Consider the following 18,772-nt stretch of genomic DNA (forward strand, 5'->3'; position numbering starts at 1 on the left):
ACATTAATGCGTTATAATGGTTCTATAAATATTGGCTTGATTGTCTTAATCAAGGCTCTGGTAGAACTGAACATCAATGTGTCATTATGGCTCTATAAACATTGATCATCAAGGTCTTAATCAAGGCTGTAGTTGAATTGAACATCAATGTGTCTTTATGGTTTTATAAATATTGACCATCAAGGTCTTAATCAAGGCTCTAGTAGAATTGAACATCAGTGTGTCATGAAGGCCTTTTAATTATTGATCACCAAGGTCTTAATCAAGGCTCTAGCAGAACTGAACATAAGTGTGTCATTAAGGCCTATTAATCTTTGATCGCCAAGGCCTTAAGCAAGGCTCAAGGAGAACTGAACATAAGTCTGTCATTAAGGCCTTTTAATTATGGATCACCATTGCCTTAATCAAGGCTCTAGTAGAACTTAACATCAGTGTGTCATTAGGGCCTTTTAATTATTGATCACCAAGGCCTTAATCAAGGCTCTAGTAGAACTTAATATCAGTGTGTCATTAAGGCCTTTTAATTATTGATCACCAAGGTCTTAATCAATGCTCTAGAAGAACTGAACATTAGTGTAGCATTAAAGCCTATTAAGTATTGATCACCAAGGCATTAATTAAGGCTCTAGAAGAACTAGTGTCATAATAGCGCCATATTGATTGACCACAAATGCCTCAAGCAAGGCTTTAGTATAACTGAACATCAGTGTGTCATCATGGCTCTAAATGATTGATTGCAAAGGCCAAAATCAAGGCTTCGGTAGAACTGAACATCAGTGTGTCATCATGGCTGTATAAGATTGATCGCCAATGCCTTAATCAAGGCTCTAGTAGAAATGAACATAAGTGTGTAATTTTGGCCTAATAAATACTGATTCCCAAGGCCTTAATCAAGGCTCTAGTAGAACTGAACATCAGTGTGTCTTTATGGTTCTTTAAATATATATCATCAAGGTCTTAATCAAGGCTCTAGTAGAATTGAACATCAGTGTGTCATTAAGGCCTATTTATTATTGAGCACCAAGGTCTTAATCAAGGCTCTAGTAGAACTGAACACCAGTGTGCCATTTAGGCCTATTAATCTTTGATCACCAAGGCCTTAATCAAGGCTTTAGTAGAACTGAACATCAGTGTGATAGTAAGGCCTATTAATCCTTGATCACCAAGGTCTAAATCAAGGGTCTAGTAGAACTGAACACCAGTGTGTCATTATTGAGTTATGAATATTGATCGCCAAGGCCATAATCAAGGCTTTAGTAGAACTGAACATCAATGTGTCTTTAACGCCTAATAAATATTGATCACCAAGGTCTTAATCAATGCTCTAGTAGAACTTAACATCAGTGTGTCATTAGGGCCTTTTAATTATTGATCACCAAGGCCTTAATCAAGGCTCTAGTAGAACTTAATATCAGTGTGTCATTAAGGCCTTTTAATTATTGATCACCAAGGTCTTAATCAATGCTCTAGAAGAACTGAACATTAGTGTAGCATTAAAGCCTATTAAGTATTGATCACCAAGGCATTAATCAAGGCTCTAGAAGAACTAGTGTCATAATAGCGCCATATTGATTGACCACAAATGCCTCAAGCAAGGCTTTAGTATAACTGAACATCAGTGTGTCATCATGGCTCTAAATGATTGATCACCAAGGCCTTAATCAAGGCTCTAGTAGAACTTAATATCAGTGTGTCATGAAGGCATATTAAGTATTGATCACCAAGGTCTTAATCAATGCTCTAGTAGCACTGAACATCAGTGTGTCATGAAGGCCTATTAATCCTTTATCACCAAGGTCTTAATCAATGTAGTAGTCTAGTAGAACCGAACAGCAATGTGTAGTTATGGCTCTATAAAGATTAATCACTTAGGCCTAAATCAAGGCTCTAGTAGAACTGAACATCAATGTGTCATTATGGCGCTTCACAGACTGACCACAAAGCCTAAATCAAAGCTCAAATAGAACTGAATATCAATGTGTCATTATGGCTCTATAAAGATTGACCACAAAAGCCTTAATCAAGGCTCTAGTAGAACTGAACACCAATGTGTCATTGTGGCGCTATACAGATTAACCACAAAGGCCTTAATCAATGCTCTTGTAGTACTGAACATCAATGTGTCATTAAAGCGCTATACAGATTAACCACTAAGACCTTAATCAATGCTCTTGTAAAACTGAGCATCAGTGTGTCATTAAAGCGCTATACAGATTGACAACAAAGGCTTTAATAAAGGCTCTAGTAGAAATGAACATCAATGTGTCATTGTGGCGCTATACAGATTAACCACAAATGCCTAAATCAAGGCTCTAGTAGAACTGAACATCAATGTGTCATTATGGTGCTAAATAGTTTTAAAACAAAGGCTTTTATAAAGACTCTAGTAGAACTGAACATCAATGTGTCATTATGGCTCTATAAAGATTGACCGCAAAGGCTCTAATCAAGGCTCTAGTAGAACTGACCATCAGTTTGTCATTATGGCTCTATAAAAATTGACCACAAAGGCATTATTCAAGGCTCTAGTGTAACTGAACATCAGTTTGTCATTATGGCTCTATAAAGATTGATCACTAAAGCCTTAATCAAGGCTCTAGTAGAACCGGACATCAGTGTGTCATAATGGCGCTATGCAGATTGACCACAAATGCCTTAATCAAGGCTCTAGTAAAACTGAGCATCAGTGTGTCATTATGAATCTATAAAGATTGACCAGAAATATCTTAATACAGGCTGTAGTAGAACTGAACACCAATGTGTCATAATGGCGCTATACAGATTGATCACTAAAGCCTTAATCAAGGCTGAAGAAGAACTGAACACCAATGTGATATCATGGATCTATAAAGATGGATCACAAAGGCCTTAATCAAGACTCAAGAATAACTGAACACAATGTGATATCATGGATCTATAAAGATGGATCACAAAGGCCTTAATCAACACTCAAGAAGAACTGAAGACAATGTGATATCATGCCTCTATAAAGATTGATCACAAAGGCCTAAATCAAGGCTCTATTAGAACTGAACACCAATTTGATATCATGGCTCTTTAAAATTGATCACAAAGGCCTTAATCAAGGTTCAAGTAGAAATGAACATCAGCGTGTCATTATGGCGCTATAAAGATTGATCACAGAGGTCTTAATCAAGGCTCAAGAAGAACTGAACACCAATGTGATATCATGGCTATATACATGGCTGATCACAGCCTGAAACACGCAACTATTATAAATCAACATTTTTTAAGTATCACGAAAAAACATAGAATTTATTGTGATATAAGGTATCGGAGTAATAACAAAGTTAATAGTACAAACACTTTTTTATCTAAAAAACAAATGTTTTAATATAAGTGACTTGTATATAGCTAAATTACAATAGAATCTGATATAGAAATAAGGTGGGTATATATAGAAAACAGGCTGCTGTAAATATAGCACGCTTGCGGTACAAGATACAAGTGATACAAGAAAGTTTATTTCCAGTCTGATCTACATAAATTACAACACCTTCTCGCATAGGTATTTTCGGACAAAATGCAAATCAAATAACATACCATTTATGCAACACAGAACCTGGAAGATTAAAATTGTATTCAAAAAAAAATTCAGTTAAATAGTATTAGCAAAATAGTTATACAAATAAAATAATATCATACTCAATTGTGACAAAATGTTGTAAAAGGTGACACAAACCACACAGTTGCAACAGCAGCACCACCAAAGCCTTGTGCTCGTGCGGATACAAGTTATTATACATCTTTAATTAAAAAGTCGACGAATACAAGCACATTCCAAGATGATGAAGACACATACCAAGTCCCCCGAAGTGTTTTGACTAATACACTTAAATTTGAAATATTCATTTCACAATTCCGAATACAAAGGGCGAATCATAAACATGTGAAATTCGTCTTCACTGACATAAACATATTTAGACAAGCAATAAATGCAACAACTAAATTCATGCTCTATATTCAAGTGCCGACCCTTTTTCATCATAAGGGAATGACGCTTTTGCTACAGACAGATATATCATCAAGACATTAAGCATGACACTCTTTCAGTGTGTGTTTACCACGTGATAAATTATGTCATTTATGCTATGTCGGAAGGCAACATTTTGCTTAAAATGAAGACTTAAAACAAAGTTTATTTTTATTTACTTTTTTTTACAACACCGTTTTAAATGAAACAAAGGCAGTTTTTGCTGCTGAAAGAGCCCTGCCTTCGTTTTATTACCGAAAGATGATTGGTTTCATCAAACACTTCGACAAACCTGTTTTCAAAATTACATTTTGATAGTGCTCCGTCAGAAAGCCGTATTGTGGAAAGATTTGTCGAAGTGTTTTAAGAAACTAAACTCTCGATCAAACTCTGGTAAAAGACCGAAGGTTTGGCTCCGTAAGCGGCGTAGACTGAGCTTTGTTTCATTTAAAAAGGTGAAGAAATAGTGAAGTTATTTTTGTTTAAAGTCTTCATTCGAGGCATAAAGTTGCCTTCCGACGTAGCATTTATGACGCAATTTATCATGTGGTATACACACACTGTCTTAGAATTGTTATCATTGCTATTTATAGATTGATCACAAAGGCCTTAATCATGGCTCTTACAATTGAACAACACTACCTCTATCATGGCGTTATGAGGAATTCAAACGCATTTTGGATTACTTATGTGATCCCCGGATGTTCATCGCACGTCTGCAATTAATTGATTCACACAAATTAAATGTTTAATCGTTGAGCATTTAAACTTAAGTTCACAAATGTTTCTTAAATTAACTTTTCGTAATTACGTGCTCAGAATGTTCAAGTGGACACTCGTTTGTATGTGAGTCATAGTCACAAGCGGATCTTAAATCCTTTTCTTTTCATGTCAATACCGGATGGAAATGTAATAAAACACACTCAAAATGCTCCAATTATGACTAGAAATTGTAAGAACATTCTAGGGGCCGTGCCCCTCAACCCCCCCCCCCTCGGCAAAATTATTTACCCATTTAATTTTCGGGTCTAAGGGAGGGGCGCATGTATACACTAAGCAAAATTTCTAAACGTCTACATGGTGTTTGATTAAAATATTAGAATGAAATAACAAGATCTCAAACTTGTTTAATACACACGTTTTAAGCATTTTATTTCAAACACTTTTATATAATTTCATTTCATTAGAATAAATAACTCATTTAAAATAACAATGGTAAAGTTTGTCACCCATAAAATCGAAAGTCACAAAGTACTGTCCAGGAAAAAAGGTTAATTTTAGTAGCTTGTATTTAAACCAATTGCAGCAATTACTGCATGGCACCTTGACCTCATTGAAACCACCCGTCCCGTTTGAGCATGTAGTTCTGTGGGATAATGTCCCTCATCCGACGAATATCACGCCTGAGTTCATCGGCATTGTCTTGTTGGGGCACATCCAAAACTTTCCTCTTTAGCAAGGGCCACGTATTTTATATTGGATTCAGATCTGGGCCTTTTGCCGGAAAATCTAGAACACGAATGGTGTTTGTTGCCAGCATAGTTCCACGGGCAACATGCCAAGGCGAATTTTCTGGTACCCACATCATGCCTCGATTAGCTTAAATGTGCGGTATCAATACAGGTTGAATAATGTTAACCGTATATTCCGTCGCGACCATGCTAACCGTGCTGCTCTGTGCCCCGCAGTAAGTACAGGAACCTTCCGTGGTCGGCGGGCGCGAATACCGACGGCCCGGAGCCGGTTGCGGATGGTCTGAGGACAACTTGGCCGGTTGTGAGTGCCAACGCGCCGCCTTGCTGTTGAGTATCCCTGCGTGAAACGGTTGCGTAGGTGGGAAAGAACCATATATCCGTCTTGGTGGCGAGTTGTAACCATGCGTTTGGGCATTCGGCGTATGTCAGTAAGACTGGTTCTTCTAAATTTCTCCCACAGCTGACGGATACTCTATTGTCGCCTATTGAACAGCCATGCAACGTAAAACATAAATACCATAATGTGTCATTGGTTAAAACAGTACACTTTTGATAATATTTCCCACATTATATCGGAAAGTATTTATTTATTTACAAAACTGGTCATACCTGCCGAATCGGGGTTCCTGAATCAATCGTGCTGACGGCCGTGACCTGCTCTTCAATGGTCATTCTGGCTATTTTTTTGTTTTTCGAGTTTGAAATTCAACATGTTTTGTATTAAAATGAAATTTAGCGATATCTTCATATTACTCGTGATTCTCGTGTCAAAAATCGGAAATTGCACCTATCGTCTCGCATGGTTAATCTCGAAACTAAAGTGTAATATTCTTCATAAAAATCGGTAGAGTACTAAGCATAACTATAGAGTTTCAAATTTTATGTCGATACATTAAATAGTTCTCATGAAAATGAATTTCATTAAATGGACGTTTAGAAATTTTGTTCAGTGAAGGGTTATGCCCCTTAAGTTACGCCCCCTCTCACGTCATTTCTGGATCCGCCCCCGATAGTTGTATATCAGTTCAAATTGGTTTAAGTTGAGGATTGCGGATATTAAATGTTGATGTCACGAACAACTATTTATATGTAGATATCAATACAAGTTTGACCACGTGACTATCGTTCATTGAATCATCAATCGTTGTAAAGTCGCCTCGTTTGTAAAGTGTCATTATTTCCACGCGGATATAAGAAGTGAAACCTATTCAGTTGTCATAATTGTTTCCTTACTCTTAAAAGGGACAAAGTATATTGAAAGTCGCCAGTTTGTTATCCGGTAGATGTAAATTATGGATGGTTAGTTTGTTCATTGAATTTCGTTAGTTATATTTGATATTTTTTCACTTAAAAATGACTTAATTATGACTGAAATTCATTTGGAATTTATTTTGATAATGTTATTTTGCTAATAAATCGAATATTGATCTTATTTCCTTACAGACAAGAGAGCAAGTACCGCATCAGTTCAGAAGAAGAATTCGGTAAGACATGCTTTTGTAATACAACTTACTAGCAAGAAAACATTCACAATGTCATAGATATATGACATGAATTAAAATCTTACTGATTAAGAATGGGTGGAGTAAGCGCGCAGCGAACGGGCCCTTCTTAATCATTAAGATTATAAATCAGGTCATTTAACTTACGTAGAATACACCTTCATTGACTGATACATTGTCTATGCAAAGACTGACGCAGGGAGTGTGTATTGGCTGAGTAGCTATGGGCGGACCTTTAAACATCCGCGAAAGTTAAAATTCAAAATGATTAAGCCTACTACTTTATGATTGTATCTACAATTTCACTGGCTGAAAGTGTTTTATTCTTAATATGCATCATGTCCGTAATACAATATCAACTGTTTCCAGCGACCCGTACAGAACCTCCCAGACTACATCCGCTACGTTGCTGCTCGCTCAAAGGCCGGCTTCGATAAAGTTCACGAAGAATTCTTTCGGATATTTGATGAAACAAGCACCAAATCCACCAGAAATTCGACCAGAAATTCCATCTCGCAACCCCAGAAACCAAACAAAACAGAGAGTAGAATAGGACTTCGGTCAAAATGGTCGACCCTATTGTGGTCTTCGACTTCGGAATCATCTCTCTCACAAGACCATTCATTTATGAGTTACATTCCGGAAGGACAAGAGGAGGAGGATGTGGAATCCAGCGATGAGATCGAGCGGTCATCGTCGGCTCCTATTGTTGACAACTCGAGTACAATGTTCTCCTTTGATGGTGAAAAGTTTGCGACATCCAAAGATATGTGGCACAGCACTGGGGAATCGATTAATAATGCTAAACCAAAATCAAAGCCACCAATTAAAGCGAGAACTAGCATTCAAGTAAGTCCAGTGTCACAACGCAAGACAAGTAACGAAAGATTGCATACTAGCTGTGCCGTTGAAAACAACAAAGCGCATAACAAAACAGTGTCTAACGATTTAATTTCCAATCAAGAAGGTTACGTAGACATGGGAAACAAATCAGGAGCTGATATTCTACAATCCGAAAGTAATACTGTCAACAACAACAACGATGATTACTTGAAATATCTGCCTGGAGGTTCCGAATATACGAACATGTGTCAACATGTTGTAAACGGTGACGCAAACCACACAGTTGCTGCAGCAGCACCACCAAAGCCTTGTGCTCGTGCGGATACAAGTCATTACACACCTTTAATTAAAAAGTCGACGGATACAAGCACATTCCAAGATGAGGAAGACACATACCAAGTCCCCCGAAGTGTTTTGACTGATACACATATTTCTAGGTTGGTAGATGATAGCGAAGAGGAAGATGAAATTTATAAAGTACCACGAAGCGTCTTGAATGACTGTGATAAGAATTATGATACCCCACCTCCCGGTATCCGACACATGTTGGAAGAAGACGACATTTACCGAGTACTAAATGGACCGGTAAGGGAAGTCCCCATAACTATAGAAAAGATAGATAGTGACAATGAGGAAGATAGCGAGCTGACGGACTACGCGAATGCATCAGCCTTTGAAAGGCCGGGGGATTGTACAAATGGTGATCAAGAGTTCTTCACATACAGCCTTCAGGAAGTGGTTAAGTGTTTATACAAATGTGGGTTGCCGAAATTCGCCAGACTCTGTCACGAAATGAACTTCGATGGCAAGCATTTTAAAGGAATAACTGCAAGAAATTTGAAAGAAGCGCCTTATGAATTGACCTGGTTGCACATCTCACGATTTTTGAAGATCATAAAAGGCTGGAGACCATCAACTGTGGAGAAAGACGAAACATACGAAGTTCCCCCATCACCTGTCAAGAAGCAATCGGGTTGTGGGGGTGACAGAAATATGAATAATCGTACTGATATAAGCCCGAATGCCAATGCACGTGTAAAGCTCGGCCAAGTAGACAGAGAGACAAAGTCAGCGTTTATAGGCAATCATAGCTTGAAACCAAAATTGGCTAGAGCTAGTGAAGTAAACTTTGAAAGGACAGAATCCGCCGAAGATGAGAAAAACAGTAACAAAGTCGGAAATGATTTTTTTCAGCTCAGCGTTCAAGAGGTGGTCACTTTTCTGAACAATGCTGCATTGACACGTTTAGCACACATTTGCGAGGTACACCAGTTCGACGGGGCTTACTTCAGAGAGATCACCGCCGATAGACTCAAAAAGGAGCCATTTCAGATGAACTGGTTTCACATTTCAAAGTTCTTTAAACTTATCAAGAAGGGTTGAATGTGGTTCAGATACTGTATTTTTGTCTCAAGCAAGCTTCAAATGAACTGGTTTGCAAAACAATTTATGTTTTTTTATTTATTATGTATACCTATATATGCGATTTGTTTATATTCGTTTAAAATTTTAGTACTTTTCTGTTGATCTGAATAAACAATTATGTATATAACCCCTTGTTCCTTTCTAATCATTCCGCTCCATTATCATCAAAAACTGTGATGAAATATGGTGGGGGTGTGTAAGCTTATTTATACTCGCACTCGGGCCTTGCCTATTCGGCGAGTGCTCCGTTAAGATTGGTATTAGTCATTTAAGTTTTTTCGAGCATAGTGCACAGACAGAATGTAACACTGGTTAGCGCTACCCTGGTTCTTTAACGTGCACCAGTGTATAGCTTTGCCACACGGGACCCCCATTTAACGACCATCCCGGAGGACGATTGGTAATTGAATAGTGGTGCGGCGTGGAATCGAACCTGCGACCCCTGGATTGACAGTCAAGTGTGTTACTACTAGACCACGGACCATCGACATAAAATATGGAGGAAGATTGATTGGTTTAGCCTCGCATGGTTCATTTTTAAAGACATGTAGATGCAATATAATTAATTTATTTTTGTATGAAAGGTCATTTGCAATAGTTTGCCATCACTACAAAAACATTGAACAATTGAAATTTTAGTTTAAAAATGGAAATATTTGTTTAGATCAAATTCGAAATAGACAGTCAAGTGAATACTTCTCACCGTACACGTTTTGAATGAAAATCTAAAAAATTGGGTAATAAGGTATACATAACTGGGGTGTGGGTGGTGTTCTGTTGTTGTTGTTGTTGTTTTTTCATTATTTTAAGCCGGGATTTTGTACCTTTATCAGGTTGTATTATTATTTTAAGAAATTTGTTATATAAAATGGTCAAATTTAACATGTTCACTCAATTAAATGCACATTTTTTAGAAAATACCGGAAAAAACACTACGGCAAAACAAGTGTATGGTCGGGCAGGAAAAATAGGGTCGGTCGGGTGAGTTGAAACAAACAATAACACTTCAACAACGACGGCCCTAGGACGACAAACCATGTGGAGGAGTGGCACCATAAAATTAACAATCAACTGAAACACTGCCATCCCAACATCTACACCCTCCTAGACATCATCAAGAAGGAACAGGCAGCAAATGAGGCCAAAATATTCCAGCATGCTAACGGTGGTAAACAGCGCCCACGAAAGCGAGTATACCGCCAACTTGAAGAAAGGCTCGCCCGCCTTAAGGACCAACTGAGTATGGGTGAGATGGACACTATGTCCTATGTTGATGCTGTCTCACACTTAGTTAAATTACATTGAATGTGCTTTATGTATAAAACTATATAAATATTAGTAATAATACCTTGGACAATATGTTCCTTACTGACATGTACATATGTATATACTGTTGTTTAAGTATTGTGATGTTTTTCAGAATGTTTAAAATAGAATGAAAATTAAAATGTTCAATATGTGCTATGTGCTTATATATTGATACCAATAAAATAATATACTAATGTAAAATGTCCATTGTATTGAGTATTGTTTATTTAAAAATAAAGAATGAACACTCGTTGTGACATTGTGATTTAAACTCATTTAGTATGCATTCTGATTTAAAAATGCTATTACGGCTAAACTGTTTTAAAACCTTTTAAATAAAAAATGGGGCCAGTCTAGCATTTTCACCAATTAACACTTATCAACTCTATTGTTACCACAAACAATACATCCCCCAACCCCACCTACGATTTCTATAGGAAAAATTATCGTTTGGCAAAGTAGGAACACATCATTTCGTGCTCTGCCCCTAATGTGTGATTTCGACACTTTTATTTTAATTGCCAAATATTATTTCGAAATATTACACACACATGTTACGGAAAAAGTAATACTTTTTTTGTAATTACGATATAATATTTCGTATTGCGAAATGTTATTTCGTACAACGCTATTACGAAATGTTATTCCGTGATTGCCAAATAATATTTCGTAATATCGTTAAACTTTTCGTGATAACGAAATATTAAATCGTATTTCGTATTGATTTTCGAGTGGATGGACTGATTAGGGGTTTTTGTACAACGTATATGCTGTATTTATTAGGCTCTTACTATAGCCCGGACCGCCGTACTTCCGTACCAGTCACGTATAATCGGCCATAAAGTATTATTATTCTACAAGAAGTTTAATCCGTTTCATACTGTTCGGGTACGGGTGTACGGCAGATATACGGTAGACACCAATCGGCTAAAGCACCACTTTTGAAAACTTGAAATATGGTTTACTTTGAAAACAAAATGTATTTATTAACAATTCAAATAACATTCAAGAACATTAAGGCTGCACCCTCACTGTCAGACCCTTTTGACAACTTGGTTTTATTCGGCTATTATGTATATGTGTATTGATGGTTAACAATGTCAGAATCGTTACATTTATCTACGCTGCAAGTAGACCACGTAGTAATTTCAACTTAGCAGTTAAGCCTTTGAGGACATTACACTTAAGGATCTTAATTGTTCATCCAATAATACACTTCACCGGGAATCAATTTAGACTAAGTATAACACAAATAACGCGTTAAAACACTTCAATTAATTAATACCATTATTATTAACTTTACGAACTACTTGAACATCAATACATCAGGCGCGTATCAGCTTTTCGCGAGTACGTGTCGGAATACACAGGCTTCTGACAAAGAAAAAAACTCAGCCAAAGTTGCAGTATGCGTTCTTGACTTCATGATCCTAAAACTGTCCATTTTCCAGTACTAAAAAGGCACCTCAGAACGCCCAGAATGCACCATGGTTTTATTTTTTTTCCGCGGGGTTTGCCCCCGAACCACCCTAGCACAATTATGAATCCACGTAAATATAGGGCTAGCTACGCCCCTGTATACACACACAGCAAACGCTCGTACTTTTTTTTAATTCATTTACTTTAAAAAAAAATCAGTCAAATTGTTCTATAAAATATAGATATCGAACAAGCGTTCTATGAAATCTAAAGAATAGAAACTTTAAAGCTGCCCTCTCACATATTAAACGTTTTAACAACTTGTTTTATCTTGGAACGTGCCAATTTATGCATAAATGCATGGAAACCAGTCATATAAGACTGCTGACAAAAAGTAAGATCGCAGATTTTTATATTTAAGTTCAAAAATTAATGTTTTATGCATTCTTTCTTAAACCGTAAGTAACGCTTTTAGCCATAAAACATTAATTTTCGAACGGATATATGCAAATCTGAGATCTGATCTTTTGTCAGCAGTCTTATATCACTGGTTTGCAGATATTAACTCACAAATTTGTTCATTCCAAGACAAAAAGTAAAAACGTTGTGAAAACGGTGAAACTCTGAGAGTGCAACTTACTCCACAGCAAGTGTATAACTATCTACCCATTTATATATAGATCTATCATTCGGCTCCACCAGATCAAACAACGTTCCAATTGAGGTCAATGACTATATACAAGCATTATTCTATCCTTGTGATATACCATCTCATTATTAGTGTGTATGGATCAATACAATATACTGTTCCCACTGAGTGTGTCTGACTAATCTATATTGGTATCATTATCTGTGTCATGTGTATAAATAGAAACAAGAATGAGTATTAGGACAATATAAATCAATTTCTAGGTTTTCATCCAATTTTATTTTTTATAAATAGGGTCGTGGTGAGTTTTTTTTAGATGACTGTTTCACCGTTGAATATTTGTTCATGTGAACAACTCTCCTTTTTACATGTGAATGTTATACATCGACACCGTAGGTATGAATAAACGCCGTTTCCGGAGCGTACCGGACAGATACGCAAATACGGACCCGAGTTCAACATTTAAATTTTAGTTGATAACATTTAAGGGGTGGAGTAAAAAGAGGGACGGGCGGGGATGAAAATCTAGCAATTAATTTATAGCTGCCTTTTAATTTTTGTGATCATGTTTAAATATAGAAAGATAGTTTTGACTTTGATCTATAAAGTCGTTGTTTAAAATATTCGTAAATACAAAACATTTAGACACTAACGAATAAACTTATTAGGTTAATATTTTAATCGCAATTATACTCGTACAATCAGTGAGGTTTACTCGATCCAGAGGAATACGTGTTTTTATATTTATATATATATATATATATATATATATATATATATATATATATATATATATATATATATATATATATATATATATATATATAAAATTTAAATAAATACCGTCTTTAATCACAATAATATCACCATGAGCGACATGATTTGCCCGACGAAGCCGTTCAATTTCTCTTGGATAGTTGAGAACAGGCTCGCTGGTTGCGGGCTGCCAGAAACAAAAGAGAATCTGCAGTTTTTGAAATGTGCCGGCATTAAAGGCATAATCTCTTTGACAGAAAATGGACTGCAAAACTTGGACCACTTTCCAGGTAAGAATAGTACTTATGTATCATATTAAAATTTCGTCGTTAGCAACATTAAATTAGGGGGGAAATTGTATTAAATACTTGCTCGTTGTTCTTCATTTAATAGTACATGTAGTTTGATGACATGAATTAAAATCTTTATGGTTAAGAATGGGTGGAGTAAGAGGAGCTAACGAGTCATTCTTAATCATTAAGATTTTAATTTAGGTCATCTAACTGACTTAGAAAGCAACCTGACACATCACCAACGCAAAATCTGACGCAGGGATTGTGTATCGGACGAGTGACAGTGAGCAGATCTTTAAGCACCCGCGAAAGTTGAAATTCATAATGAAAACGCCTAGTTCTTAATGATTGCCTATGTGCAATTTCATTGGCTGTAAATGTAGGTTGTATTTTAAATGTGTTCAAGTTATACGTGTAATTGCTTTTAGAAAATCAACCACTGTTATTCCTTATTGAATTTTGACATAATTTTGTGCTCGAAATGATAAATTTTGCTTAATAGAGTGTTCTTTAAAATAGTCATACACTGTGCTAATCAGCTATTATCGATTTTAATAAACGAATGACTGATCGAAATATTACCACCGATATTAGTGGTCAACATATTATTTTGTCAAATGAGAAGGCAGCTAACTTCTGTTTTGCCAATACAGTTATTTCAGTAAATCCTCTGTCACCCGTTATTGATTTAAATCAGATGAACCGGTAGATATAAACAGTGGCTGGCCGACTGTGTGGGTAGTATGTACAACTCTAAAAAGGTTCAAAGTCTTTTGCATGTACTTAACAAAATAAACGGTTATGCGACTGTGTTTTATCAAACCATTTATTTATTTTACAGACATACTAACAACCTTTAACCATAACTAATTTTTGAATTTGAAACTAAGTTGGTCACTGGCACTGGATTTTCAAACTCAATCATTTTTTTATTTTTATTTTTTTTAAATTATAACCCCAAACTAAAAATTATAATACCAAAAACGTGAAAAAATATTGAAAAATATTATTTATTTTTTATAAATATGCATTTTGAACTGTATATGTGCATTTATCAATATATGCATGCATACAGTACAAAATGCATGTTTATATTAAAAAAAAAATACTTTTCAATATTTTTCACATTTTTTGTATAATAATTTTCAGTTTGAAATAACAAGATTTTTTTTTTTTCTTTTTTAAAAATATAATTGAGCTTGAAAATCCAGTGAAAGTGACGTTGGTTTACAATTGTACATGTTAAATTGTAAAATGCATATTAACAAACACTAACTTATCCGTTAGACATTATAAATTGAACAAGAATGATGCAATTAATAATAATTTCAGGGGAATTCAGCGTTCTTTCATGCAAGATTGAAGAATTCACCCCACCCACCATGCAGCAAGTCCTAAATTGTATCGGTTTCATAGAGAGACACAACGAATTAAATGAGGTAAGCAGGTTATTCTTACTAAACCCGCTTCATTAAAGCTGCACTCTCACAGATTTTCAGTTTTGACACTCAAAAAATAATTTGTCTCAGAATCGGCTGATTTGGGCATCAATGCCTTCAATTCAGACATATTAGATAATTCACAATATTCACAATCGATACAATCTCAAATGTTTGTAAAACTGGCGAAAAGTAAAATCTCATTCTTCTTAAAGCTTTAGTAACGCTTTTAGCCATACATATCAATTTTGGAACGTAACATGATAAACTGCGATCTGAAATTTATCAGCAGTCTTTTATCACTGCTTTCCAGACATTTACGCAAAATTGACTCATTAAGATAGCAAAAAATAAAAATAAAATGTCAAAACGATCAATCTGTGAGAGTGCAGCTTTTAAGGATCTTAGTCGTTCCATTAAGTAATACAAGATATACTGTTCAACCCCTTAATAAAGTTTGTGAAAACTGTTCAATATAAATTATGTAGTATTATTAAAACTCCGTCTTTATTGGGAGAAGCAATTTATTATCACTTGGTTTTTTGAAGACAACAAATACAATGTCAAACTCTGGTTTCAGGCTGTATGTGTACATTGTCGACATGGATGGGGTAGAACGGGAACCATCATTGCGTGTTATATGGTAAAGCATTTCAAGCTGACCGCTAATGAGGCCATGGATAGGCTCTGGGAAATGAGGCCCGGCTCGGTAGAAACTCGGGAGCAAGAAAACATGGTGATATTGTATGAGGAATACTTGCTATCTACCTCTGAAATCACAACTGATCCTCAGACCAATACTAAGCTAGTTCATGTGGAATGAGGCCCGGCTCAGAAGAAATTCGGGGAACAGAAAACATTGTGAAATGTTATAGGAATTTATAGGATTATATAGGAATACTTGTTATCTATCTCAGAGATGACAACAGATCTTTAAACCAGCACTGAATAGTTCATGTGAAAATGAGGCCCGGCTCAGAAGACACAAGGAAACAAAAACATGGCGAAAATTTATGAGGAAAACTTGCTATCTACCATACAGATGACAACAGATCTTTAGACCAACACTGAACTAATCGATGAAAAATGAGGCCCGGCTCGGAAGAAACAAGGGAACAAAACATGGCGAACATTTATGAGGAATACGTGCTATCTAACATAGAGATGACAACTTATCTTTAGACCAACACTGAACTAATCGATGAGAAATGAGGCCCGGCTCGGAAGAAACAAGGGAACAAAACATGGCGAACATTTATGAGGTATACGTGCTATCTAACATAGAGATGATAACTTATCTTTAGACCAACACTGAACTCATTTTTTGAGAAATGAGGCTCTACCCAGAAGAAACAAGGGAACAAAAATATTGCAAAATGTTACGAGGAATACGTGCTTTCTACCTCAGAGATGACAACTGATCTTTAAAGCAACAGTGAACTATTTTATGTGAAATGAGGCCCGGCTCAGAAATCGGGGATAAGAAAACTTGGTGACATGCTACTGAACTGTTTAACCTTGCACTTTACATAGAAAAAGCATAAAGCTTTAGAAATAACGTGTTAAATATAATTTGATAGACTCTATATTTGTTTCAATACTCCTAATTCCCGCAGGTTGCTTGACCATGAGGGTTTTAAGAGGAAAACATGTGGATTTGTTTAAAGTGCTGCACTTAAAATTTTCTTGAAATTGAGCGCATCTCTTCCATTTTATTCGTAAATTCTTCTCCTGTGTTTTAATATTATGGAAATTAGCAAATTTATATACTCACTTAGTGTGAATGTTTTGGCGACCATCTTGGACGCTATCATTGATTTCTCAGCTTCTCATCGGCATTGAACGAAATGTGTAGCAAATCCAGACTACAGACCCTTGCGAACACTTAGTTACGGGGTAAGTAGGTGACCCGATATGGAATATACGGTGCAAAGGAAACCATATCAAGTAAAAACCGAATATAGTTTCCTTCGCCCCATATATCCCATATCGGGTCACCTACTAACCCCGTAACATATATATCACGTCGATATAATGTAACCTGTTTCCATGTTTAAATGTTTCATTTATTCATCGGAATATTCATCGGAATCGGAAAATATAAGCCATTTTGGTTCAATATAAATTTGGTGACCCCATATGAAAAATATGGAGTCACCGCGTGACCAGTCCTGGACCAATGGCATTGCGTCATTGATGTTGGAGACGTGATATTTGGGTATATGGAACTTGCTGTGGGCACATATAGACCAGTTTTATGCTCTAGTCATCTCTAAATTTGCAGTACTATGATTGTGTACTATAACAGAAATATGTGCTACAACTGAGCATCTTGTAGACGCAAATTACCTAATTTAAAACATGAGTATAGAATCATATTCGGGTCATTGCGATCCCGTCCCTTGCATTTAGAAAATGTCCAAGAAAAAAAAAAACCCGCATTATTTGTTTGCTAAACTGTAGCATTTTTTTTCAGTTTGAAAACTGCTTTATATAGTATAAGCATTTAGGTAGTCAATGACAAAAGATGCGCTGATGCAACAATAATTTGTTGTTGTTTTTTTAATTTGTGAGACGTACTTACAAAAGAAAGATGAATCGTGGTAAATGGCAAATCTCGCATCTTTTTTATCGAATTTCAAATGAAAACACATTAGTTTTGCTTTTAAAGGAAATAATGCGACATTTTTGCAAACAAAAATCGTATCGCGTTTTTGGTTATTAGACATTTTCAGAAAGGGAGGGGCGTGGATTTCGTAGAGGAGGATCTGTAATTACGTTGCACTAGTAACTCACCTAAAAATCGCTGCATTGACTAGTATGGTAACTAGTAACATTTTAACTAGTAATGAAATGATCGAGACAAAATAAACGTCCATCCGTGCACATATGCGTACACTGTATTACACTAACAAGGGTCAGTAGTCTGCTGTGTGTAATTATTCTTTCACTTTCTTAATCATACTTTCACTTTCATAATCATACTTTCACTTTCGTTTTATAAAGCCTTAACTTTAACCTCTTACATTTGCATGAGGAATCAGCGTACTCGTTAATAGAAATCGGAACAGTAAAGACGTGTTTTGTTGCCTTCCAAAAAAGTATTCTTTGCGTGGCTTTTATTCAGGTAAACTTCAGTTATATTCTATTTTATGTTTGTATTATGTCATATATTGTGTGGTTGTACCGATGCACTCTTTAATAGAAATTTGAACAGTACAGACGTGTTTTGTTTTCTTCCAAAAACGTATTCATTGCGTGGCTTTTATTCAGCACGCCTGGGTGTGAACCCTTGTAACAAGAGTACCGCGACATTCAGCACGCCTGGGTGTGAACCCTTGTACCAAGAGTACCGCGACATTCAGCACGCCTGGGTGTGAACCCTTGTAACAAGAGTACCGCGGCATTCAGTTTTGGTTTCAATGGTTTCGGCGGTTTGGAAACCTCTATTTCTAAAGTATTGCTTGAAGTTACAAACGCATGGTTTTGTGTACAGTTTCAACAACACGGCGGAGCCTTTCGGCGTTTAAATTGATACTAAACCAATATCAGTTTTGGTTACAAGAGTTCGGCGGTTTGGAAAAAGGTTTCTTAAGTTTTGCTTGAAGTTAAAAAAGCATGGTTTTGTGTAGTATAGCTTCAAGAACATGATGGAGCTTCGGCATGTAG

General features: G+C 36.2%; 2 protein-coding genes across 2 annotated transcripts; both read left to right on the forward strand.

Annotated features, from left to right (window-relative positions):
* The first annotated feature begins 6,651 nt into the window (after nucleotides 1-6,651).
* LOC128246673 (uncharacterized) lies at nucleotides 6,652-10,671 on the forward strand. The gene is made up of 3 exons (XM_052964992.1): nucleotides 6,652-6,768; nucleotides 6,913-6,953; nucleotides 7,341-10,671. The coding sequence occupies exons 1-3, from the start codon at nucleotides 6,762-6,764 to the stop codon at nucleotides 9,195-9,197; spliced, it is 1,905 nt and encodes a 634-aa protein (XP_052820952.1). The 5' UTR covers nucleotides 6,652-6,761; the 3' UTR covers nucleotides 9,198-10,671.
* A 2,814-nt stretch (nucleotides 10,672-13,485) lies between these two features.
* Nucleotides 13,486-16,799, forward strand: LOC128223764 (dual specificity protein phosphatase 23-like). Its single transcript, XM_052933137.1, has 3 exons — nucleotides 13,486-13,661; nucleotides 14,997-15,103; nucleotides 15,684-16,799. Exons 1-3 carry the CDS (start codon nucleotides 13,493-13,495, stop codon nucleotides 15,924-15,926), a joined length of 519 nt encoding a protein of 172 aa, XP_052789097.1. The 5' UTR covers nucleotides 13,486-13,492; the 3' UTR covers nucleotides 15,927-16,799.
* The last annotated feature ends 1,973 nt before the right edge of the window (nucleotides 16,800-18,772 follow it).

The sequence above is a fragment of the Mya arenaria genome, chromosome 2 (genome assembly GCF_026914265.1).
Source record: "Mya arenaria isolate MELC-2E11 chromosome 2, ASM2691426v1".
Lineage (NCBI taxonomy): Eukaryota > Metazoa > Mollusca > Bivalvia > Myida > Myidae > Mya > Mya arenaria.

Bases quoted from the DNA above. Each gene is read 5' to 3' on its own strand.
- LOC128246673 (XM_052964992.1), top strand. The intron at 6,954-7,340 runs GTAAGACATGCT...AACTGTTTCCAG, and splicing joins CAGTTCAGAAGAAGAATTCG to CGACCCGTACAGAACCTCCC.
- LOC128223764 (XM_052933137.1), top strand. From the start codon at position 13,493: ATGATTTGCCCGACGAAGCCGTTCAATTTCTCTTGGATAGTTGAGAAC. The intron at 13,662-14,996 runs GTAAGAATAGTA...TAATAATTTCAG, and splicing joins AAACTTGGACCACTTTCCAG to GGGAATTCAGCGTTCTTTCA. The intron at 15,104-15,683 runs GTAAGCAGGTTA...CTCTGGTTTCAG, and splicing joins GACACAACGAATTAAATGAG to GCTGTATGTGTACATTGTCG.